Below are 27,271 nucleotides of genomic sequence, written 5' to 3'. Positions count from 1 at the left end.
GTACACACACTCACTGACAGATCTCCCCACTGATACACTGGTAGAACAGGGAGTCCCGTACACACACTCACTGACAGATCTCCCCACTGATACACTGGTAGAACAGGGAGTCCCGTACACACACTCACTGACAGATCTCCCCACTGATACACTGGTAGAACAGGGAGTCCAGTACTCAGCCCGTGAGCCTTACTGACAGATCTCCACACTGATACACTGGTAGAACAGGGAGTCCCGTACACACACTCACTGACAGATCTCCCCACTGATACACTGGTAGAACAGGGAGTCCCGTACACACACTCACTGACAGATCTCCCCACTGATACACTGGTAGAACAGGGAGTCCCGTACTCAGCCCGTGAGCCTTACTGACAGATCTCCACACTGATACACTGGTAGAACAGGGAGTCCCGTACACACACTCACTGACAGATCTCCCCACTGATACACTGGTAGAACAGGGAGTCCCGTACTCAGCCCGTGAGCCTCACTGACAGATCTCCACACTGATACACTGGTAGAACAGGGAGTCCCGTACACACACTCACTGACAGATCTCCCCACTGATACACTGGTAGAACAGGGAGTCCCGTACACACACTCATTGACAGATCTCCCCACTGATACACTGGTAGAACAGGGAGTCCCGTACTCAGCCCGTGAGCCTCACTGACAGATCTCCACACTGATACACTGGTAGAACAGGGAGTCCCGTACTCAGCCCGTGAGCCTTACTTTGAAGTTTGGCTGTGCGAAGCACCTGGCAACAGCGATCATGGAGGCTGTGAGTGGCCCGGACACGCCAATGGTGGTGAGGAACTCAGAGATGTTCGGGGTGAGTCGGAATGGCACAGGACGGTTGGCATCCAGATCGCCGGTGGAGTCATTAATGTCGAACCTGAAATAGGCAACGTTGAGCTTCCCGGTGTCCTGGAACACAAGGTCAAACAGTGACTCACACATTTAAAACGCACCAACCACCCCTCCCATCAGACAGAAGCCTGATAGAAGACTACTGAATAATTCTCTAGTATGATAAAAACGGACTCTTGACCTCAAGGTCTACTTTGTTATGGCCTTGCACCTTATCGTCTGCTTGCACTGCACTTTCTCTGTAACTGTACACTTTATTCTGCACTACAATAAGATCTCCCCTCATTCTCCCACACTCCAGTGAATAAAGTCCTAACTTACTCAACCTTTCCCTATAACTCAGGTTCTCAAGTCCTGGAATCAGAGAACAGTCCAGGCCCTTCAGCCCACAATGTTGTGCTGACCTTTTAACCTCCACCAAGATCAATCAAACCCTTGCCTCCCACATAGTCCATGTGCCTATCTAGAAGTCTCTTAAATGACCCCACTGTATTTGTCTCTACCACCATCCCTGTAAAACCTACCACTCTGTAAAACAAGCTTACCTCTGACATCCCAACCTATCACTTCAAAATTATACCCTCTTGTATTAGCCATTTCTGCCCTGGAAAAAGTCTCCAGCTGTCCACTCCATCTGTGCTTTTTATCATCTTTACACCTCTCATCCTCCTTGTAAATTTTCTCCCCACTCACTCAAGCTTACTGATAGCCTTTCTGTCGGAGCATGCTTGTGCATCATCCCAAGCCCGGAGCCAGACTTCAGTCACAAAGCAGCGGAGATGACGCGTACCTGTGCAATCTGCAGCATCTCTGGGTTCAGGCGATTCAAGTGGAGCACAAACTCAGCAAAGCCAATCAGTGCCAGCTGAATGGTGAACATTTTGCGGAAGGTCCAGTAGTCGGTGGCGTTGGGGAAGGTGTGCAGAGCCCATTCCTTCAGCATGCTCCGTGGAACCATGTTACCCTGGACCTCCTTCAGAATATCGCGCAGGACCTAGAGACCGAGTGCAGAAATGTCACCGAGTGCCAGAGATCTACATGGCAGGAATACAGGCCCTATGGCCCAACCAGCCCATGCTGGCAACGTACCTCTTCTCAACTACAGAAGAACTGCTGTACCTACTTTAGGGATGTTGTGTCCAGGAAAGAACATCTCCTGCCAGGTCTCTGATTGAAAGCACGTACACTTTGCAAACTCAGATTTTATTGACTGCTAATCCTTTCAATACACTACCTCATTTGGTCTGTATGAAGTGTCTACAGGCAGACATGCAATTTAACCTTTCCAGCGATCTGTTCAGTTTAACACGGATAGTACGTTCCATTTCCCTGAGCATAAACTGTGACTGGCTCTTTGGAGATCTGATTACTTTTCTCTCCTCGCCACTCCTGCCACCTCCCCACGAATGAAATGCAAGCTTCTCCCAAAAGCACACACTGGAAATGCCTCAACGCAGCTCAGGTTTAAAGACAGACGCCGAAGCTCACACAGTGAGGCAGATGTGCGAGTGGACGAAGACCTACGCGAGTACTGAGCTTGAGTTAGGTCATTCGACCCTTTGACTCTGTTCCACCATCGCTGAAATGTTTTCCTTCTCAACCCCATTCTCCCGCCTTCATGCAACTTTTAACACTCTTATTGGTTGAGAACCTGTCAAGCTGCCCATTGCAACGATGGAGCAGGTATAGAAACAACACGTACACCGGGTAGTTACTTGGAAGGGAAAAATTTGGAGAGACCTTAAACCATAGGAGAAGAATTAGGCCGTTTGGCCCACTGTCTGTTCGGCCATTCCACCATGGCTGATTTATTACCCCTCTCAACCCCATTCTCCTGCTTTCTCCCTGTAACCTTTGCTGCCCTGGCTAATCAAGAACCTATCAAGCTCTGCTTTAAAAATACCCAATGACTTGGCCCCCACAGCCGTTTGTGGCAATGAATTATACAGATTCATCACCCTCTGACTAAAGAAGTTCCTCACCTTGTTATGAGCTATGGGCACGCTACGTTGACGCTGGAAACATGGCGATATTTGTGGGCCGCCTAGCACGATCCTCACTGGTGTGATTTGATTGTGTTGCCCACCACACCAGTGTGCTGTCCCCTTTGCCATCCATTTTACCTCTGCCTCACGTGAATTTAAACATTTCTATAAAGCCGCCTTTCATTCCTAGGAATTAAGACTCAGCCACTCTTTATAAACCGGGACAACACGTTAACCCTAGTGGTTAGCACAATGCTAGTACAGCTTGAGGTGTCAGAATTCAGAGTTCAACTCTAGTGTCCTCTGTAAGAAAGATTATATGTTCTTCCCTGTGCATGGATGGGTTTGCCCCGGGTATTCTGGTTTCCTCCCGCAGCCCAAAGATGTTCCAGTTAGTAGGTTAATTGGTCATTGTAAACAGCCCTGTGATTATGCTGGGGATGAAGCTGTGGGTAGCTGGGCAGCGTGGCTCAGTGGGCCGGAAGGGCCTGCTCCACGCTGTAGCTCTAAATAAATAAAAACTCAGGCCTTGATTCCTGTCAGCATCCTCACTGAGCTGCTACAACGTTAAGTATGTAAAGGCGTTTGCCAAGCAACTTAACGTGAAGGCAGAACGGACCTTGAATATGGAAATAAGAATAATGGATGGTTCTGAGCTACATTATCACACATCATATTGAAAAACGGTGACTCAAACCAGAATGATTAGTGAGTGAGACCTTGGAGTGTCGACGGGAAAGAGAGCAGCATCAAAGATGGCTGCAACGAGAAAGGTAATAAACCAGGCATTGTAAGAACACAAGAGATTCTGCAGATGCTAGAAAGCTGGAGTGAAATACAGGAAGAACTCAGCAGGTCAGGCAACCATTTTAATTCCTATTCCTATCCCTATTCCCATTCCGACATGCCTCCTCTTTAGCCACACTGAGACCACTCTCAGGGCGGAGGAGCATCGCCTCATATTCTGTCTAAGTAGCCTCCCATCTGATGGCATGAACATCGATTTCCCCTTCCAGTATTTTTCTCTCACCCTTCCCTCCTCTTCTGCTTATCACCTCCCCTGGTGTCCCTCATTTTTCCCTTTCTCCCATGCTCCACTCACCTCTCCTATCAGATTCCTTCTTTTCCAGCTCTTTTCCCCCTTCCTGCCCACCTGGCTTCACCTATCACCTTTTATCTAAACTCCCTCGCCCTGCTCCCACCTTCTTACTCTGGCTTCCTCCCCCTTCCTTCCCAGTCCTGACGAAGGGTCTCAGCCCAAAACATCAACGTGAAATTCATCTCCATAGGCGTTGCCTGACCAGCATTTTGGTGTAGGCAAATTAAAACGTTGTTTGGGACTGTATTGGGAGGGTCCAGGACACTTGGGGAGGGGTTAGTATAATGGCCAGGTACTCTCTCAGATCCGAAGGAATGCAAATGATTAAGGAGAGGCTGGTCCGTGACCTTCAGAGCGGAGTAAATGCAGAGTGAGAGTCTGGCAATTGTGATAAGATTATAGGTTGATTGAAATATTACACTCTACTCCTGGTAGACAGAGACCGGAACCCACTGCACATAAATTACATCGCTCTTGATGTTCTGCAATAAATCACTGTGCTCTGAAGTGACCCTGGTTTCAAAGTCGTAGGTCCTTCAGCGGTAAGTGGCAGATGATATTTTACAGCCTTCTCCTCATCTCTTTGCACTTTGCTGTCACTCAGACCTCCCTGCTCTGCTGTCCTGAAGATCTCCTCCCTCCCCATGTTCTCCTTCCAAAACCATCTCTGAGCCAAACTAATTTTAGTACACACAAAATTATGAGGGGCAGATAAAGGTTAATGCAAGCAGGTTGGGTGAGACTAGAGTTAGAGGTCATAGGTTAAGGGTGAAAGGTGAAGTATTTAAGGACAAGCTGCCAGTAGAAGTGGTGAACTTGATTGCAACATTTAAGAGAAATTTGGTTAAGTACATGGATGGGAGGGGTATGGATGGCTATGGTCCAAGTATGGATCAATGGGACTAAGCAGAATAACAATTCAGCACAGACTAGATGGGCCAAAGGTCCTGTTTCTGTGCTGTCATACTCTATGACTCTTTAATAGCTTTTCCCTCTCTGTCATCAGATTTCTGAATGAACCATGAACACGACCTCATTAGCCGGCTTTTGCACTATTTATTTTACAATTTATAGTAATGTTTATGCCTTGAACTATTCCACTGCCACAAAATAATGAATTTTATGACACATGTCAGTGATAATAAACCCAATTATAATTCACTACCTCCTGTGGCAGCCCGTTCCAGGCACCTAACACTCTCTGTATAAAAAACTTGTTCTGTATATGTTCCTTTAAACCTTTCCCTACTCCTTTCTCAAAGTTATGCTCACGAATATTTGATTTCTACTCTGGCAAGGAGACTCTGACTATCTACCATATCTTTGCTTCTTATATTTTTTCCAAGACCAAAAGCAGAATTAGGCCATTCAGCCCTTCGAATCTGCTCCACCATTCCATCAGGGTTGATTTATCATCACTGTCAACCCCATTTTCCTGCCTTCTCCCCATAACCTTTGATACCCTTACTGACCAACCTATCAACCTCCACTTTAAATATACCCAGTGACTTGGCCTCTACAGTTGTCCATGGCAATGAATTCAACAGGTTCACCACCAACTCTCTAAAGATTCCCCCTCATCTCCGTTCCAAAGGGGTGTCCTTCTATTCTGAGGTTGTGCCCTCTGGTCCTAGACTTCCCTACTATAGAAAACATCCTCTCTAAATCTTTCAATATTCAATAGGTTTCAATGCAACTACCCACCCCCACCTTCCTAAACTCCACTGAGTACAGGCCCAGAGCCAACAAAACACTCCTCATATATTAACTCTTTCATTCACAAGATCATTCTCATAGACGTTCTGTGGGTCTAGCACATCCTTTCATAGATAAGAGTCATAAAACTGCTTACAATACTCCTTGCCAGTATTAATGTCTATTAGGTTGCCCCTTCAGGCTTTGATGCTGCAGAGGAAAGGAAAGTTTGTCCAACCATCCCTTGTAGTTTAATATTCTCTACTCCTGGTGAACCTCTTCTGTACCCTCTCCAAAGCCTGCACAGGAATTCTTCCTGCAATAGGAAGGATAGCTGAGCAGAATTCTCCAAATGCAGCCGAAACCGAAGTTTTACACAGCCACAACAGAACAGAACAGCACAGGAACAGGTAGAATGGAAGGAAATGTTTAAGAAGCAGTTTAATGCTTCCTTCTCCTACGAAGCCTACACATCTATGCACTACAGAAAATGGTGAATCAGCCCAGCCCATCACATGCAAAGCTCTCCCTTCCCACCACGGAGCACATTGACAAAGAGTGCCGTCACGAGAAAGCAGCACTCATCTTTAAGGAGCCCATCATCCAGGACATGCTCTCTTCTTGCTAATAGTACTGGGCAGGAGGTACAGAAGTACTAGGTCCCATACGACTAAGAACAGGAGCAGTTATTACCCTTCAACCATCAGACTCCCGAGCCAATGTGGATAACTTCTCGCCACTATGCTGACCTAACTCCCCAACCTGCAGTCTTACTGTCAAGGATTCTATAGCTCACCTTCTCAGTATTATTTATTTATATACTTGTTTTAATTTTATTTGCACAATCTGTCTTCTTTTGCACACTGTTAGTCAGTCTTTCTTTTTGCAGAGATGTTACTTATTTAAAAAAATACAGTGCAGAACAGACCTCTTCAGCCCTTTGAGCCGGGCCTCCCAACAATCACCCAATCACCCTAGTCTAATTGTGGGACAAATTACACTGACTAATTAACCTACCAACCAGTACGTCTTTGGACTGTGGGAGGAAACCGGAGCATTCGGAGGAAACCCATGCAGTCACAGGGAGAACGTACAAACCCCTTACGGGCAATGGTGAGAATTGAACCCGGGTCACCTGTACTGTAAAGTATTGTGCTAACCACTACGCTACCATGTCGCCCACAAGTTCTACTGTATTTCTTATTTTTCCTGTAAGTGTCTGCAAGAAGATAAATTTCAGGGCTGTACATGGTGGCATGAAGTATACATACTTTGACTTTGAGAAAAGAGTCTCTTCAATGCACGTCATACCTGATGACTGGCTTGTGTTCCTCTGGCCTGTACGGTGGCCAGCCTGTCATAGTAACGGGATATCGGGTTGTCATGCTCAATACCCTTCTTCGCACAGCGCTGCTTATAGATCTCCACGAGGGAGAGCGAAGACGGGTTGTCTTCAACCAGCCTCATCTGAGGGGAGACCGCGACCACACGTGGCACTGCGTGAGAAAATCAAAAATCGGATATCAGGCAAGGCAGCTATGAACAGTGCTGGCCACAAAACACACACTGACAAAGATAATGAGATAATAGCAGCCAGCAACATTAAAATGTTATCTCATTGTTTGCAGCGAACTGCTGAACGAAGTCACCCAGTCCAGAGCTAGTGGCTTGAAGTCGTGTCTGTGAGTCTGGGCTGGGGACTGCAGACGAGAGGACTGACGTCTGCAAGTCTAAGGGTCCAGGGCCAAGAACTGGAGGACCAGAGGCAGCTTGTCCTGGGACTGGAGGCTTGTCTACGTGTGTGTGAGGGGGTGGGCAGGTGGAAGTGTCGGATAGGAGTTTGTGTAGCTGCTATTGTCTTACTTTGTTCTGTCCTAGTTGCTGCTGCTTGTGTTATTCTGTTGAACATTCTGAGTAACACACACAAGATGCTGGAGGAACTCAGCAGGTCAGGCAGCATCTATGGAAATGAATAAACAAGTCCTGATGAAAGGTCTCGGCCTGAAACATCAACTGTTCATCCCTCTCCAAGGATGCTGGTTTCCTCCATTATTTTGTATGTGTTACTCTGGATTTTCAGCATCTGCAGAGTCTCATGTTTAACACTGAGGGCGTGCTATGTTGGTACCGGAATGAATGGCAATATTTGCAAGTTGTGTTGATTGTTAATGCAACACATTTCACTCTATGTTTTTATGTACTTTGGATATATAAAATGTGAATCTGAACCTGCCGCTCTTCAATGACACAGTGACATTTCACTGACTGAGAAGAAAGCCACTAGCTTGTGAACATGTAAAGCTTTCTTAAGTATTTGCTCTACTCTAAATGTTAATTGGAATTGGAATTTGAATTGGTTTATTACCGTCATACAGTGAAAAACTTGTCTCGTATCTGTTCATGCAGATCAGATCATTATACAGGCCGTACATGGGAAAAGCAATAACATAATGCAGAATAAAGTGTCACAGTTACAGAGGATGTGCAGTGCAGACAGTAAGATCATAGTGATTCCCTGTAGGTTATGAGGTCAAGAATCTATCTTATTTTATGAGGGAGCTGCTTTTGAGCCTGATGGTATTCTGCATCTCCTGCCTGATGGCAGAGGGGAGAGGTGAGAATGTCCGGAGTGGGAAGGGTTTTTGATTATTCTGGCTGCTTTATTGATAAAGCAGTAAATCACTGTTAATCACAGCTAGTGATAAGGCTCGACTCTGGTTTCCATGATGCGCTGAGTTGTGAACTCTGGAATTTCTTGCGGTCACAGACAGAGCAGTTGCCATGTCAAGCTATTATACATTCTGTGGAGCACTGATTAAAAACTAAGTTTGGTGGATGGATGTTGATAGTAATAAATCAAACCTGCACCTACTACCTTCTGGGGGGACAGAGGAAGTAAATGAATGGGAACATCACCGATATCTAACGTCAGGAAAAACATAATCCGGTTTCATATCACTGGCATACGTCATGAAATTTACTGTTTTACAGCAGCAGTACATTGCAATACATAGTAATAAATTTATAAATTACAGTAAGTATATATATAAAAATAAATAAGTAATGAAAAATAGAGGGGAAAGAATAGTGAGGTAGTATTTATGGGGTTTATTGTCCATTCAGAAATTTGATGGCAGAAAAGAAGTTGTTCCTGAAACACTGAGTGTGTGCCTTCAGGCTCCTGTACCTCCTCCTCGATAGTAGCAATGAGAAGAGGGCATGACCTAGGTGATGGGGGTCCTTAATGATGGAAGCCACCTTTTTGAAGCAATCATCTGAGGAGGATAGTGCCCATGATGGAGCTGACTTGCATGATAGAGTGGTACTAGAGAGCAATTAATCCACGTGGTTTCATTTAAACACAGCTATCAGATTTACAAACGTACATCGTGTGTTAAATGAGAAGTGTAGAGTGGGAACAGGCAGAGGGAAGGGAGAAAGTGCAGAAAGAGAGATGGAGGAATAAAGCATAAAGTCTTAAATCACTTAATGATCCAATTATTTTGTAGAGAGCAGCCAATTTACACACAGGAAACTCTAACACAGACAGAAATGAGACTTAGTGATTTGACTGGAGAAAGCATGCAATGCATAATATTATTGCAATGCCAGCACCCAGCTTCATTTTCCGCTGCTATCCTTAAGGAGTTTGTACGTTATTCCTGTAACCGCAAGAGTTTTCTCTGAGAGCTCCAGTTTCTATCCACAACTTAGCGACATATGGGTTACTGTTAATTTAGAGAGACAGTGTGGAACTGGCCTTTTCAGCCCAATGAGCTACACCACCCAGCACCACTCATTTAACTCCAGCATAACCACAGGATAGTTTACAGTGACCAATTAACCCAGTAACCGGTACGTCTCCGGACTGCGGCAGGAGACAGGAGCTCCTGGAGGAAACCCCCGAGCGCACGGGAAGAACATACAAATTTCTTCTTCCCACACTCCAAGGATGTCTGGTTAGGGCATTATTACATTGGTGCCAGAACTATGACAACACTTGCAGATTGCCCCCAGGAACATCCTTGGACTGCGTTGGTCAACAACACATTTCACTGCACGTTTCGATGTACATGTGATAAATAAAACTCCTTGGCACAGGTTCCTTGGGCCGGTAGGGCCTGTTAGCTGTGCTATAACTTTATATAAAATGAAATAAAATTTAAATTAAAAGAGACAGACACAGGTCCGCACTCTGTACCTGTGAAAAAAAGGTGCCTCTTTGTGGTCTCCTTTCGCTTCTCCAGGCAGGGGTTCAGTAACCTCAGTAGCTGCAGAACGCGCTCTTCCCGCCGAGACTCTGTCAGACAGGCGTCATTCATCACCAGGTACGGGTAAATTTTGCCATTGTGACCCCGAATGTAGAGTCTACGTGCTGCGGTGTTGTGCTTCTGTACAATCTCCACTCTGGGCATGAACCTGGTGCACAAAGGATGTTATTCAGACCGACAAACAATATGCTGGTGCACAAGGTGAGGATGCCATGTCATTGGCCATTTGGCTCATCATACCTATGTCAGTTCTCCCAGCACCCCCGGCCACACAACCATGGATAGTTGCAACAAAAAGCACAATCCCCTGTGAAGAAATGAGACACAAGCGAGACTGTGGGTGCTCAAAGCTGCAGCAACAATCTGCTGGACTTCTTCCCTAGACCCACCTTCTTATTCTAGTTTCTAATCCCTTCCTTTCCAATCCTGATGAAAGATCTTGGCCCAAAATTTTAACTGTTAATCCTTCTCCAAAGATGCTGCCTGAGTTTCTCCAGCATCATGTGTGTGTTGCTCAAAATTTTCAGTACCTGCAGAATCTGTGATTGTGCAATGTAGCTGTTACTGTACCAACTCAGCACTCTCTTCTAGCAGCTCATTCAATAACCCCACCAGCTCATCTCATTGCTACCATCAAGTAGGATGGTACAGAAGCCTGAAGACACACACTCAACATTTCAGGAATAGCTTCTTCATGACAAATGCCGGTGATACTAAACCTAATACTGATTCTGACCTCTATTTGAAAACTTGCCTGAAGTCTCCTGTAACCTCTTCCCTCTCACCTTAAATCTACGCCCTCTAGTTTTAGACTCACCTGGGGAAAAGACTGTGACCGTCTCACCTAACTACGTCCCCTCTTTATATAGAGCATAGGAGCAGAATTAGGCCTTTCAGCCCATCACATCAGCTCTGTAATTCCATCATGGGCAATTTTCTGTTATCCCTCTCAACCTCACTCTTGTCTTCTCCCCATAACCTTTGACACCCTCACTAATCAAGAACCAATCAACTTCTGCTTTAAATATACCCAATAACTTGCCCAACAGCCATATGTGGCAATAAATTCTACAAATTCACTATCGTTTGCCTAAAGAAATTCCTCATCTCTGTTCTAAAATGACATCATTGTGCCCTCCGGTCCTCGACTCGCCCACTGTCGGAACCATCCTCCCCGCATCTACTCTATCTAGGCCTTTCAATAGTCAATCCAGGCAAAACAGTCCCTGTCTGCCCAATCACTCCTTAGAACTCCAGCCCATCGGTCTTGGCGATACCCCTGTTGATCATTCCTACACCCTTTCTAGATTACTGACACCCTTCCTATAATGTTAACAGCAAGGGCAGACTGGACCTCAACTTTAAAACCTCAGTCGGAAGATGTTATCTCAAACAGCGTGGCATTTTCTTGATGTACTGGGAGGCTCTGCTGAGATTTTTGGATTGGGGTGTCTGGAGTGGGATTTGAACTCAAAATCTTCTGAGCTCACTACCCACTGTGCAGCACAAGAAAATACACTCAGCAGCCACTTTATTAGGTACATCTGCTTATTAATGCAGATATTTAATCAAGCACATGACAGCAACTCAATGCATAAAGGCATGCAAACATGGTCAAGAGGTTCAGTTGTTGTTCAGACCAAACATCAGAATGGGGAAGAAAAGTTGGTTAAGTGACTTTGACTGTGGAATGATTGTTGGTGCCTGACGGGGTGGTTTGAGAATCTCAGAGACTGCTGATTTCCTGGAATTTTTATGCACAACAGTCTCTAAAGTTTACAGAGAATGATGTGAAAAACAAAAAAAAAATCCAGTTAGCGGCAGCTCAATGGGCAAAGACACCTTGTTAATGAGAGGTCAGAGGAGAATGGCCAGACTGGTTCAAGCTAACGGCAACTCAAATGACTTCATGTGGTGGTCACCATTAGTGGTGTACAGTGAGCTTCTCTGAACGCACAATCTGTCCAACTTTGAAGTGAATTTGCTACAGCAGCAGAAGACCAGGAACATACAGAAATATACACAGTACCTCTTGTAACTAATAAAGTGGCCATTGAGTATAGGTCAGAGAATGTACAGAAAGAAAGCACCGTCATTACACACCAGATATTACAAACATACAGATGGTCCACTAACCGTGCAATTTTAATGTAATAATGTGTTGGCTTGGGCATAAGGAACTCTCCCGGGATCTCCACATCTGCCGTCTGTGCAGAGAAGTTACTAAGAAACCGACACTTCTCCTCGATCAGAAAGAATTTAGGAAGCTGCTTGGTTTTTGCCTCGAGGATCTTTATCCATTTCTTTAGCTTGGAGATGAGATTATGAAGCTTCATTGATCCCGGCACACTGAAGTCAAAATCTGATGCAATGAAAAGGACATTCATTAGCCAGCAGAAAGCTTTTCTTTATAAAACATAGATTTTTTTCCCCATTATCAACTAACTTTATAGAAATTGGTAGTTCAATTTATAAATATGTGAAAATGTGTGGAAACAAATTTTGTTTCCATTTTCAATCACATTTTCAATTGCTTTTTTGAAAGTGCTAGTCTCACAGAGTAATTTTTCCTCTCCTTTCATTCCCCACCGTCTCCCCTCTTACCCTTTCTCTTCTCCCCACCTGCCTATTGCCTTCCCCGGTTCCCCTCCTCCTTTCCTTCCTCCAATGATCTTCTCTCCCCTCCTATCAGACTCCTTCGTGTTCAGCCCTTTACCTTTTCTACCTATCACCTCCCAGCTTCTTACTTCATCCCTTCCCACTACTTTCTTATTCTGACTTCTGCCCACTTACTTCCTTTCCAATCCTGATGAAGGGTCTCAGCCTGAAACATTGTTGTTTATTCCCCTCCATAGATGCTGCCTGGCCTGCTGAGTCCCTCCAGCATTTTGTATCTGTTACTCATAGAGCAATACCGCATGGGAACAGGACCTCCACCCCATCTCATTCATGTCAACCATGGTACTAGTACTATCTCTCTGTGTTTCACCTAAACACCTCTAAACCCCTTTTGTTCTTTACGGAACACCAATGAACTAGGAAGGTCTTTACAATAGGCAAAGGTTTCCATGGTAACTATGAGATATTTTAATTCCAGGATTTGAATATGTCACTTTCTGCCATGGTGGGATTTGAACCTCTACGACTTTGCCCCGAGTACCTAGATTAAACAGGAGATAATACCACTGTGCCACTGCCTCCGCCTGTGAAAAAGTCTTTGTGTATTGGTTAATTCCAGCATTTCAGGCAGCACTGAAGCAGACAGTGTCAGGATGTGTAAGATCATGTACAATGTTAGAAGGAACAAAGGTGTACACTATTTTCTAAGCAGGAATTATTTCACAAATTGGAGATGCAAAGGGACTTGGGAGTCCGTGTGCAGGATTCTCTAAAGGTTAGCTTGCAGGTTCAATTGGTGGCAAGGAAAGGAAAGTAAATGTGATGTCAGTATTCAATTCAAAAGCACTATATTATAAAAGCCAGGATAAAATTCTGAGCTTTAAAAGGCATTGATCACAATGCACTTGAAGTATTGTGAACAAGAGAAAATCTGCAGATGCTGGAAATCCGAGCAACACACACAACGTGCTGGAGGAACTCAGCAGGTCAGGCAGCATCTACGGAAAAAAGTACAGTTGATGTTTCAGGCTGAAACCCTTTGGCAGAAATATTGCGAGAAGTTTTGGGCTCCTTATCTAAGAAGATAGGTGGTAAGGTCCTGTTGAAAATGGTGGAAATTGTGGAAAATGTACGGTGGTAGGGTTCCATTGAAGATGGCAGAACTTCCAGCATCTTCAACAGGACCCCACCACCAAACACATCCTTACCTCCCACTACTCTGGGCTTTCTGAAGGGATCACTCCCTCTGAGATTCCTTTGTGCGTTTATCCATCCCCACTTATCTCTTTCCCGGCACTTACCCCAGCAAGCAGCCAAAGTGCTCCATCTGCCCATTCACTTCCTCCCTCACCTCTATTCAGGAATACAACCAGTGAGGCAACATTTCACCAAAGAGGTGATTCACCTGCTCAGTGTGTGGGACGGGTCTCATTCAGTTAGGGTCATCTAATGTATCGCGTACTCCCAATGTGACCTCCTCTACACTGTTGAGACCCAACGTAGATTGGGGGACCACTTTGTTGAACATTTTCGCTCCATCTACAAAAAGCAGGATTTCACAGTGGCCAACTACTTTAATTCTAATCTTCATTACCATTCCAATGGGATGGTAAGCTTAGAGGAGTAACACCTTATATTCCGAATAGGCAACCTCTAACCTGATGACATTAACATCGAATTCTCCAACTTCCAGTAATTCCACCCTTACTTCTTCAATTCCCCACTCTGCTCATCCCTTTGGAAAAGAGGAAGAATTTCTTTACGAAGAGGAAAGAGGAATTCATTGCCACAGACGTTGTGAAGGTGTAATGGTGTCAAAGGTTATGAGAAGGCAAGAGAATGGGGATAACATATCAGTCATAATGAAGGTGAAGCAGACTTGATGAGACGAATGATCTAGTTCTATCCGCGTTTCTTATGGCTGTAGGGTACTAAACCCTATGGGCTACGAACAATGCACAGGAGGAAATCAACCGTAGAGAAAAAGGAATGATTGGCATTTCAGGTCAAGTTAACGGAGAGAGAGAGAGTGGGAGGGGAGAGCGAGACAGAGAGGCAGGGAGAGGGAGACAGAGAGAGACAGGGAGAGAGGGAAAGAGAGATGGAGATAGTTTGCCTCAATGTATAATATACTGTACTGCTGCTGCAAAAAAGCTAATTTTAATGGCTTTTATACCCTGAGCATGTTACCTATGACAATAATAGACTTAAACCTTGAAAAAAGGAACTTCAATGGCAACGCGAGGGGCAGATTTATTTTCCACAGAGACCGATAGGTGCCAGTAAGGATTCATTTTCATTCATTATGTGCCACATCGGGTGACATGGGCGATCATGTCATCATGACATCAGTCACCATGACTGTTCCTGGCAAATTCTACAGAAGTGGTTTACCATTCCCTCCTTCTGGACAGTGTCTTTTCAAGACAAGTGACCTCAGCCATTATCAATACCCTTCAGAGATTGTCTGCCTGGTGTCAGCGGGCGCATAACCAGGACTTGTGATATGCACCGGCTGCTCATACGACTTCATGTGGCCCTAATTGGTGGTGGGTGGTGGTGAGGTGATGGGCTAAACAGCTACTACACCTTGCCCAAGGGTGACTTGCAGGCTAGTGACGGGATGGAGCACCTTACACCTCGTTTGGTAGAGATGTATTGCCACCCCACCGCCCTTGGTAAGGTTACCAGAGTTAATTGTGCAAGCAGGTGAGCTTATGAAGTTTTAGACATACGAAAATAGAGAATACAGAGATATAGACAATACACAGGGCGGCCCAGCAATGTAGCAGCTATACTAACACCATTACAGTAACATAGTCTAGGTTCACTCTTGCTGCAGCCAGTAAGGAGTTTGAATATTCTCCCTGTGACTGTGTGGGCTTCCCCCAGGTGCTTCAGTTTCCCCCCACACGCCACAGTTTCACAGGTTAGAGTTAGTAAGCTGTGGACACACCAGAAGCATGGCACTCAGCGCATCCTCGGACCATGTCGGTCGTTGGCGTTCCACTGTATGTTTCAATGGACGTGTGACAAATAAAGCAATCTTATCTTGTGATTTTAGGGCATTTAGTATAAATTGGTATCAAGGTCAGCACAACAGTGTAGGCCAAACAATCCGTTCAGCAATGTACTGATCAATATTATACAAATCTGACTCTGGGAACAGTCATGATCTTGGTCAGCATCCATGAGACAGGCTGAAGGGCCTCTTTCAGAATCAGAATTAATATCACTGACATATGTTGTGAAATTTGTTGTGTTACAGCAGCTTCACAGTGCACTACATAAAGTATTCTATAAATTACATAAGAAAATATAGATATGTAAATTAAGTAAGCCATGTAAGAGAGCAAAAATGACAAGGTAGTGTTCATGGGTCAGTTCATTGTCTGTTCAATGTTGTATAACTCTAGTAAACACAAGGTACACTGCAGATGCTGTGATCAAAAATCCAACGAAGGGTCTCGGCCCGAAACGTTGACTGCTAATTTCCACGGATGCTGGCCGACCTGCTGAGTTGCTGCAGCATGTTTGTACGTGTTGTATAATTCTAGACCTTATTGAATGGGGACAGGGACAGTGGCTAAAACACCTGCACCTGTTTTTATAAATTCTGCAGATGTTGGAAACGCAGAGTAACACACAGAAAATGCTGGTGTGACTCAGAAAGTCAGGCAGCATCTATGGAAACTAATAAGACGTCAAAGTTTCAAGCCAAGGCTCTTCCACTCCTGCAGAAGGGTCTTGGCCCGAAACATCGAATGTTTATTCATTTTCATAGATGCTGCCTGACCTGCTGAGTTCCTCCAGCAATCTTGTATGCATAGCTCTGAATTACCAGCATCTGCAGAAACTTTTGTGTTTCTGCTTTGCATTATTCAAGAAGCCAGTTCCCTGACGCGTGAACACCAAGATAAAACTGAGCCGCCCAGACTTGCATCTCAAGAGTGTTTAATGCTGCCAGCCACCTCAGGATTTTATTCCAGAAGAGTTTCTAATTAACCTTCTAAAGCCTCAAATCCTCACACCAACTCAACTCTTGTACGTGTATAGATCTGCTTCGCCTGCCCCATTGTACATCGCCATTTCCTTGAATCATGGGGCTTACTGCAAAAAATTAATCCAAAGGAGTGCACTTAATGCTTTAATCTTAGATTAGAAGGCAAATGCTGGGCCCTTGTATTATCACTTCAAAAATTAATAAGTGTCTTTGCTAACAGCTCACAGAATGGCACAGAAAGAACTCAGCAGATGTGGCCAATGTCAATAATGGGTCTTTCAAGGAAACAGCTCAAATCACACTTAACAAAACAATTGCATCTGCAGACTGGATGACTAAACTAGAGACTAGACCTAGAGGTCACAGGTTAAGGATGAAAGGTGAAATATCGAAGGGAAATCTGAAGAGGGACTACTACTTCACTCAGAGAGTGGTACGAGTGTGGAATGAGCTGCCAGCGAAAGTGATGTCTGCAGGTTTGACTGTAACATTTAAGGAAGTTTGGATAAGTATGTGGAAGGGAAGGGTACGGAGGCTATGGTCCAAGTCTTTGGAAGAGTAACAGATTGGAATTACTAGATGGGCCAAAGGGCCAGATTCTATGCTGTAGTACTCTATCACTATGAGTAACTATGGTTCAGCGATACTGAAACAATGAGTGAGAGAGTCAAAGGGCATTGAAAAAGGCTGAAAAAGTACTAAATAGAGTACTAAAAAAGGCCCTTCGGCCCACCTTGTCTGTGCCAAACTATTAAAGATTGGTTCACTACATTTGGACAGCAGCCATAAGATACTGTATACTGTGTATTCTTCAACAGAGACATTGCAGAACCCAACCTAATATCAAAAAGACCAGATAGAGTGGATTGTAAGAGTCCTCCATCCACTGCTTATGGGAAGAGCTATTTACCCTGCTGAAGTCGTCACAATATAGTCCAGTCTTAGTAAATCCCCCAAAAGAAATAAGTATCCCAAAGTTGCCTCACAACAGCTTTATAGTAAGATAATATTATACAGAAAGATTAGCTTTATTTATCATATGTGCACTGAAACAGCAAAACATACAGTGAAACACATCATTTGTGTCAAAAACTAACAGTCCAAGAATGTGCTGTGGGCAGCCTGCAAGTGTCCCAATGCTTCCGTTGCCAACGTAGCATGCCCACAACTCACTAACTCTGACCCACATGTCTTTGGAATGTTGATATATCTCCGTACTGTGATAGGTGTAACAATAGAGAAGCTTCATTCATTCATATGTTTCTGACATGCCCAAGTCTTGAAAAATATCAGAAGGAAGTATTCTGAATGTTTTCTGTACTTTTAGAAGTAAATTTTAAGCCTAATCCTTTGACCAGCTTATTTGGTATTGTTGGAGGGGTGGATATCATTTTGAAGACATCTGACTAGCACATTCTGGCTGACAGCTAGGAGGGCACTCTTGCTTAAATGGAAGGATGCCACTCCGCTTAATCACGCTCAGTGGTTACGGGACGTTACGGCATGCTTAAATTTAGAAAAGATTCGTTGTTCAATTTCTGAATCTAACAAAGATTTTCAAAATTTGTGGGGACCGTTTTTGAATTATCTTCAAAACCTTTGATTTCCCGTTAAAGTACAGATGCTGGTTAATAGCATATTTCACTATCTGATAAGGTTTTTTCCCCCTTTTTTTCTTTACCAAACAGCTTCAGCTTTGGTAGTAGGTTTAGATTTTTTTTTAATATATAAGAATTATTCATATCAACATATGAATTAATCTAATCTACATGAATATAGGGTAAGGAGTTCATTAATGTGATTCAAACATAATGTATTTGGTATTATTATATCTTTCTTTTGTTTTAAAATATGTATTTTCTTGAACTCTGTATTCTATGTAGAAATTAATAAAAATATTGAAAATGAAAAAAAAATGGAATGTGGGAGGAAACTGGAGCACCTGGAGGAGGTGCAGAAAAGGTTTGTCAAGATGCTGCCTGGACTAGAGGGTATGCGCTATAACAGGATGTAGGACAAACTCGGGTTGTTTTCTCTGGAGCAGCAGAGCTGAGGGAAGATCTGATAGAGGTTTACGAGATTACAAGAGGCATAGATAGAGTAGATAGTATCTCTTTCCTAAGATTGAAATGCAATATCAGAAGGCATTCATTTAAGGTGAAAGGAGATGTGAGGGGCAAAATTTTTTATACAGAGTGGTGGATGCCTGTAATGCACTGACTAGAGTGGTGACACAGGCACAGACATTAGGAACTTCTCAGAGATGTCCAGATAGGCACATAGGTGTGGGCGAAATGGAAGAATATGGACACCGTGTAGGCAGAAGTTTAGCTGGCCATTTGATTACTAATTTGGCACAACATTGTGGCTGGAAGGCCTGTCCTGTGCTGTACTGTTCTATATTTTATGAAATCCACAGTCACAGTCAGAACGCACAAACTCCTCACAGACAGCTGTGGGAATCGAACCCCGATTGGTGATCGCTGGCGTTGCACTAACTACTACGCTACGTGCCACCCTAAAACAAAGCTAGAATCAGGCAACTGCTGAATTTTAGGATGCGCATCTGACATAACAATGAAGCCAAGATGAGGTAAATTCGGTCTCTACACAAGAGGACATGAGTTGAGAATTAGGGGGCAAAAGTTTAGGGGTAACATGAGGGGGAACTTCTTTACTCAGAGAGTGGTAACTGTGTGGAACGAGCTTCCAGTAGAAGTGGTAGAGGCAGGTTCAATATTGTCATTTAAGAAAAAAATTGGATAGGTATATGGACTGGAAAGGAATGGAGGGTTATGGGCTGAGTGCAGGTTGGTGGGATTAGGTGAGAGTAAGCATTTGGCACAGACTAGAAGGGCAAAGATAGCCTGTTTCCGTGCTGTGATTGTTATATGGTTATACGCGCTGTTATTCCAACTGTACTGTCTGACAGCCAATTACAGTTAATAATAACTCGTACCCAAGGTTACGTCCCCAGTTCCACCTGTGCTGAAACCAATTCATTACACCAGACTTCAAACCAGGTCAATGCATTTCTGCTGCGACTGCTGTGCAGCCTTGGTTACTGAGTGTTTATCTCCATCTTATTTTTTTAATTTATTTGCACAATTTGTCTCTTTAGGACGTTGGTTATCTGTCAGTCTTTATGTACAGTTTTCTCTTCTACTGTATTTCAAAATTTCCCTATAAATGTCTGCGAGAAAATAAACTTCAGGGTAATCTCAGAGTATACGGTAACATACACTCAGTGGCCACCTTATTAGGTACACCTGCTTGTTAATGCAAATCCCTAATCAGCCAATCAAGTGGCAGCAACTCAACACATAAAAGCATGCAGACATGGTCAAGAGGTTCAGTTGTTGCTGAGTCCAAACATCAGAATGGGGAAGAAATGTGATCTGAGTGACTTTGACCATGGAATGATTGCTAGTACCAGCGAATGGTGCGAGAAACAAAACTTCCAACGAGTGACAGTTCTGTGGGCAAAAAACGCCTTGTTAATGAGAGGTCAGAGGGGAATGCCCAGACTGGGTCAAGGAAGGCAACGGTAACTCAAATAACCACACATATTACAATAGTGGTGTGCAGAAGAGCATCTCTGAATGCATAACACGTCAAACCTTGAAGTGGATGAAGTACAGCAGCAGAAGACCACACTAGGTTTCACTCCTGTCCCTAATAAAGTGGCCACTGTGTATACGCAGCTTGGTGATAAATTTTACTATGACTACTTTGACAATGCTTCGTAATAACTGAGTGTTGGGCTTGTCAAGTCAGACTTCAATTGACTGCTTAGCAGAACAGCATCAAGAGCACTGAAATGATTTTGACTATGTCAAGGTACATTACTTGATCGTGGATTATTACCCAGGTAATTAGCATTATCTACATGCTAGGCAAACCTCTTTCTGCTCCTCAAGTCATGCTGTAAGCCTTTAATTCCTTTGTTCGGTTTCCTTTTCTCGGTATATTGGAGTTGAAAAGCCATTAAGGCAGCTGCTTCTTTTGTTCAGTGGTAAAGGAACAAAAGAAAAAGGTTTTTAAAGGTACAAATAGGATTCTCCAGTCTACTGAGGATGAGAATAGAAGGATTCTTATGCCTGACTGCTTAAAGCTCAGACCATTTTCTAAAAACCTGGGTTGTTTTCTGTGGAACGGAGGGGGCAGATGAAAGACCTGAGAGAAGTTTATGAGATTACGATTAAGAAACAAAGATTAGGTTTATGATGTTGAAGGGTCTCGGCCTGATATGTCGACTGTTTATTCCCCTCCATAGATGCTGTCTGACCTGCTGAGTTCTTCCAGCATTTTGTGTGTGTTGCTCTGGACTTCCAGCAGCTGCAGAATCTCATGTGATTAAGATTAGCTTTATTTGTCACATGTACATCAAAACATACAGTGAAAGATGTCGTTCTGCATCAATGACTAACACAGTCTGAAGGTAGGCAGCTCCCCCACAACTTACTGTTAACCTTGGACATTCTCTCTTCTCGCTCTCCCATTGGGCAGAAGTTACAAAAGCCTGAAAGCATGTACAACCAGGCTGAAGGACATCTTCTATCCTCGATAACCAGCCTGGACTGCATCACCAGCTGGTATAGGGGGTGAGGGCGCAGGACTACCGCACAGAATCAAAATAAGCTGTGGAGAGTTGTAAACTCAGTCAGCTCCAGCTCCAGCTCCGTGGTGGGCAATAGCCTCCATGATATCCAGGACATCTTCAAAGAGCGATGCCTCAAAAAGGCTGTGTCCATCATTAAGGGCCCCCTATCATACCCTCTTCTCATTGCTACCATCAGGAAGGAGGTACAGGAGCCTGAAGGCGTACACTCAATGATTCAAGAATTGCTTCTTCCCCTCTGCCATCTGATTTCTGAACGGACATTGAACCCATAAACACGACCTCACTCCCTTTTGTATTTTTATTTCATGCTTATATTTTAAATAACTTTACATATATATGTATACATACATACTGACAGTACCCACACACACTGTAATTTATAGTCACCTATTATTATGTATTGCACTATACTGCTACCGCAAAGACAACAAATTTCATGGCATCTGCCAGTGATACTAAACTTGATTCTGATTCTATCCCACTGCTACAAGACTACTGAACTTCTCATCCCTGGGATGATAAGATGGATTCCTGACCTCACAATCTACCTCGTTATAATCTTACACTTTATCGCTTACCAGCACTGCACTTTCTCTGTAACTGTTAACACTTTATTCTGTATTATTGTTCTGACTTGTGCTACCCCAATGCACTGTGTAATGATTTGGTATACATGAACTGTACGCAAGACAAGCTTTTCACTGCATCATGGTACATGTGACAATGATAAACTATTACCACACCAATACCCTAGGGCAGATATGTCTAATACTACAGGATATGTACAGGGATGGAGTGTGCTGGGCGCCTGGAATGCTGGTGGATGCAGATACTAGAGAGGGGTTTTAAGAGGCTCTTCAATAGGAATATAGATGTGCAGAGAATGGAAGGATATGGACCATGTGCATACAGAAGGGATTACGACCACAAGACACAGCAGCAGAATTAAGCCATTTGGTTCCATCATTTGATCATAGCTGATTTATTTTCCCTCACAACCACACTCTCCTGATGTCTCCCCATAACTTTTGAAGCCCTTAATAATCAAGAACCTAACAACCTCTGCTTTAAATATACCCAGTGACTTGGCCTCCACGGCAGTCTGTGGTAATGAATTCCGCAGATTCACCACTCTTTAACGAAATTCCTTCTCTCTGTTCTAAAGGGATATCCTTGTATTGCAAGGCTGTGCTCTCTGTCCTTTTCACAACAGGATGGAGAGTCTACTGGTTCTATCCATAAAGTTCCACCACCAATCTGTTCTTTGAAAATTAAATCCATAGGGATATTCCATGTCATTCCAAGTTTGCTGATCAATACAAATCATTTTCTAAAATTTCTTTCGAAGGTACTAAAGAAAATGGCAGACAAGGTCCTTGACTAATGAACACTCAACAAAGCTAAAACATTAGCCTAGAGATCTGCTTAAAGCCAGTCCTGCAGAACAGCAGAATCAAACTTGTTTTAAGGTCTCTGGCGTTCTTAAGTGGCGAGGGGCATTTTTATTTTATTTAATACCGTGTACTTGTGCTATAAAAAAGACGATGATGGAAAATCCCAGAGTCAGGTGACTTGTGTGAGGTAACCTTCCAGTTTGGAATCTAATGAAAGGTTATCCTATCTCTCTCTCTCTCCACTGAGGCATCTTGAACTGTTGAATATTTGATTCAATCACGGGATCTATGCATCACCAGCAGGTCTGTGATTTATTGCCTCTCCCACAAGATCCCTGGCAGAGTCCTACTGTTACACAGCACAGGAACAGCCCAACTCATTCATGCCAACCAGATGACACAAAGATTGGTGCTGCTGTCAATAGTGTTGAAGGTTGCCTCATTACGAGAAAGATGCAGAAGCTTTAGAGAGAGTTTAGAAGAGATTTACCAGGGTACCACGGCGCACTGAAAGGCTGCAGAGCTGGGCTCGGCGGCAGATGGAGTTTAACCCTGAAAAGTGTAGGTGATACACTTTGGGAGGTCAAATTTGATGGCCAAGTGCAAGGTTATTAGCGGGATTTTTGGTAGAGTGGGATCTTGGAGTCAACATCCAGGGATGCTTCAAAGTTGCTATGCATGTTGATAAGAAGGCATATGGTGTGTTGGCCTTTGTTGGGGAATTGCATTCAAGAGCAGTGAGGTAACATTGCAGCTCCATAACACTTTGGTTAGACCACTGTATTCAGTTTTGGTCGCCTCATTATAGGAAGAATGTGGAAGCTAGAGAGCGTGCAGAGGAGATTTTCCAGGATTCTGCCTGGATTAGAGAGCATGAGGGAAGCTGAGTAAAAGAGGATGAGAGGCAACTAAATAGGTGTATAAGATGATGAGAATGAATAACCTGTGCCTTTTCCCCAGGGCAGCATAATTACAAGACAGCATAATTTTAAGGTGACTGGAGAAAAGTATGGTGAGGGGATGGGATGTCAGAGATAGGTTTTTAGAGAATGGTGGGTGTGTGGAATGCACTGCCTAGGGTGGTGATATTGGTGATACGTTAGGGATATTTAAAAGACTCAGGTACATGGACGATAGAAAAATGGAGGGATATGTGAGAGGGAAGGGTTAAATTGATCTTGGAGAGGGTTACAAGATCAGCACAATATCATGGGCCAAAGGGCCTGGACTCTGCTGGATTGTTCTAAGTTCAATCAAGATGTTGATCTGAGCTAGTCTTATTTAGCTTATAACAGTTGCTATCCATGTACTTTTGTAAGTGTTTATTGAACCTTGCAATTGTACCCACCTTCGCAGCTTGCTCTGCTGACTTAATCCACAGACCCACCACCCTCTTAAAAACATTTCACCATGGTCCCTTTTAAACCTTTATCCTATCACCCGGAACCTATGCTGTCTGACGAAGGGTCTCGACCCGAAACGTTGACTGCTTGTTTCCACGGATGCTGCCCGACCTGCTGAGTTCCTCCAGCGTGCTGTACTGGTTTTAGACTTGCCTGCCCTGGGGAAAACACTGTGGCCATCCACCTTACCTACATCCCTCATGATTTTATAAGGTCAACCCCGCCCCCACCACCCAAACTGCTATGGAAAGAAGCCCTAGCCTATCCAACCTCTCCTTATGGATAGCAGCTTGTTATGCCATTAGAGAAGGAAGTAGGAGCACAGACAGATTTCTCTGAGTTTGGATTTATATACATGACAGATTGGGCAAGGAGGTAGATCCTCTTTTTTATTTTTATTTAGAGATACACCAAGGAACAGGCTCTTCCGGGTCAACAACACACTGCCCAGTAGCCCCTGATTTAACCCTCGCCTAATCACAGGACAATTTACAATGACCAATTAGTCTACTAACTGGTACATCTTTGGACTGCGGAGGGAACCCATGTTGTCATGGGGAGAAAGCTCAAGCTCCTTACGGATGGTGCTGGAATTGGAACTCGGAACTCTGGAATGCCCCAAGCTGTATTAGCGACGTGCTAAACTCCACACCACTGTGGCACTGTTCTGCAAGCCAATCAGACAAGCTTTGAATGAACTGAAAATGCTCGATTGCTTTGGAGGAAGTCAAAATCTCTGGTTCATCACATGTAGTTAACCAGCATTCACAGTATCTGCTTCTGGTGTTAATAATATTCTCAGAGAGAGAGAGAGAGATGGAAATCAATGTAAAACTGATCGTCTGTACCAGAGATAAGGCCTCTGTACAATTCTGAAACATAAAAACATCATGACAAGGAGGGAGCATCAAGATTGCTGAGGACTGCGGGTTCACTGTTGAGAGACAGCAAGCACTATTTAATCTTCTGAAATATCTGCTGTCCTTTCTGTCTGAAGACTGAAAATTTTTTTATGAAGTAATCCACACCTTTTAATAAGAAATGAGAAGTCCATTTCAATCTTGGAAGCTTAAAATCTCCGCCATATCAAGTTTTTATGCTATTCTGGTCTCATGTGTAAGCTGAGATTTGAATATGCCTTCATCCATTGCTGGAGGTGTTTGAAAATGGCACGACTACTCCCTGCTCTGTAAATAGTGCCTGATGAGGAGGGGCTATTTATGAAAAATTGTGAGGGTGTGAGGTCAATAAGCGATGGCAGCTTCTCAAACCTCTCTGTAGTTGACTGAGATGCAAGACGTGTCAAACTATTAGAGAGGAATAAGAAGTACATGCATGACAGATTCTTGTGTAGATTTCTACACATCTTGACGTTACAATGGAGCACACTGCATCATATTTCAGGCCCTTCAGCCCATGAGGTTGTGCCGACTTTAACCCAAGTGAGTAATTTCAAGTTCCTGGGTGTCAACATATCTGATGATATCTCCTGGAGCCAACATATCAGTGCACCTACAAAGAAGGCACAGCAGCAGGAGTTTGAGGAGATCCAGGTTGTCACCTAAAACACACGGAAATTTGGACAAATGGACCCCAGAGAGCATTCCAACTGGCTACGTCACCATTTGGTATGGGAGGTGGGCTACACAGCATCGAAGTAAGCTGCAGAGAACTGTAAACTTGGTCAGCTCCATCATGGGCACTAGCCATTGTAGTATTCAGGACATTGTCAAGGAGCAATGATTTAAAAAGGCGGTGTTCATCATTAAGGATCTTCTCATTGTTACCATCAGGAAGGAGGTACAGAAGCTTGAAGGCACACACTCAATGATTCAAGAATTGCTGCTTCCCCTCTGCCATCTGATTTCTGAATGGACATTGAACCCATGAACATTACTTCACGCTTTTCCCTACTATTACGTATTTCATTGTACTGCTGCCGCGAAGTCAACAGATTTCTTGACGTATGACAATGACGTTAAACCCGATTTTGATCCTGATGCTCTCAAGAACAATGCAGGTACGCAACTACTCACTTGGGGCCAATTACACTGGCCGGGGGGTCAGGAGTGAACCCAGGATGCTGGAGCTCTGAGACAGCAGCTCTACTGGTTGTATCTAAGTGCTGCACTGGCAGAACAGTACAGGCCCCTCAGCCTATGATGCTGAGCTGACCCGTCAGCCTACAGGTCAATGTTACCTCACCTTTAAGTAAGAAAAGTTTATTTTGGAAATGGATACAGAATGCCAATTATGTCTTTAAAGTAGTTGTTTTAACTCATTTTTCATGAATACAAGATTTTTCCTTATAGTTTTTCTTTCTCTGTAAGTTTCTTTGTAATAGTTACTGTAGAACCCAACTCATGGCTAAATGTGTCTTGGGTAATGATGCCGATTTAAGTTTTCCTCAACGTTCAAAGTAAATTTAGTATCAAAATACATATATGTCACCATATACAAACCCAAGATACATTTTCTGGTGAGCATACACAGTAAATCCAAGAAATACAATAGAATTACTGAAAGACTGCACCCAACAAGATGGAAAAACAACCAATGTGCAAAAAACAAACTATGCAAATACAAAGCAAAAAAATAATAAATAAGTGATAAATAACAAGAACACAAGATGAAGAATCCTTGAAAGTGAGTCCATAGGTTGTAGGAACATTTCAGTGATGGGATGAGAAGTTGAGTGAAATTACCCTTTGAGGGGTAATCACTGTGATGTGAGCCCTGATCTTCCCAAAGGCAGCAATGAAAAGAGAGCTTGACCGAGGTGGGAGGGTCCTCGATGATGGATGGGTCAGCGCTCCTTGTAGGTGTGCTCAGTGGTAGGGAGGACAATTTGGTAATGGTAATTTTGGCAGTGGTAATTTCAACTGGGACTAATCAGTGTACTGGGTAGACCATGTGGCATTTATTAGAGATTTCCAGACTACCACCCATCGTCCTTTACCAATACCACCTGGTATTAAGTGTCTAATACCAGAGGAATGCATTCAACATGAGAGGGGGTAGTTTCAAAGGAGATGTGGGGGCAAGCTGTTTTTTTTTACACACAGAGAGTGGTGGGAATGCACTGCCTTGGGTGGTGGGAGAGGAGATACATTAGGGACTTTTAAGAGATGTCTAGATAGGCACATGAATATGAGGAAAGTGGAAGGATATGGACATTGTGCAGGCAGAGGGGATTAGTTAGTGATTTGATAACTGATTTAATTGGTTCAGCGTAACACTGTGGGCAAAGGGCCTGTTCCTGGCTGTACTGTTCTATGTTCTATTCCCTCCATCATCTGGTT

General features: G+C 43.7%; 1 protein-coding gene across 2 annotated transcripts in view; it reads right to left on the bottom strand.

Annotated features, from left to right (window-relative positions):
- Positions 1-27,271, bottom strand: part of trrap (transformation/transcription domain-associated protein) — a 336,919-nt gene that overhangs the window by 4,145 nt on the left and 305,503 nt on the right. For both annotated transcript variants that reach the window (XM_059979022.1, XM_059979023.1), the window contains 5 exons: positions 12,063-12,288; positions 9,857-10,074; positions 6,967-7,151; positions 1,667-1,870; positions 739-933 (listed from right to left, as the gene is read on the bottom strand). In XM_059979022.1, the coding sequence (XP_059835005.1) occupies positions 739-933; positions 1,667-1,870; positions 6,967-7,151; positions 9,857-10,074; positions 12,063-12,288 (1,028 nt within the window). The remainder of the gene's footprint in view (positions 1-738; positions 934-1,666; positions 1,871-6,966; positions 7,152-9,856; positions 10,075-12,062; positions 12,289-27,271) is intronic.

Source organism: Hypanus sabinus, chromosome 9, assembly GCF_030144855.1.
Source record: "Hypanus sabinus isolate sHypSab1 chromosome 9, sHypSab1.hap1, whole genome shotgun sequence".
NCBI classification, from domain to species: domain Eukaryota; kingdom Metazoa; phylum Chordata; class Chondrichthyes; order Myliobatiformes; family Dasyatidae; genus Hypanus; species Hypanus sabinus.
The sequence above is the reverse complement of the archived record's forward strand: the minus strand, read 5'-3'. Positions and strand labels throughout refer to the sequence as shown.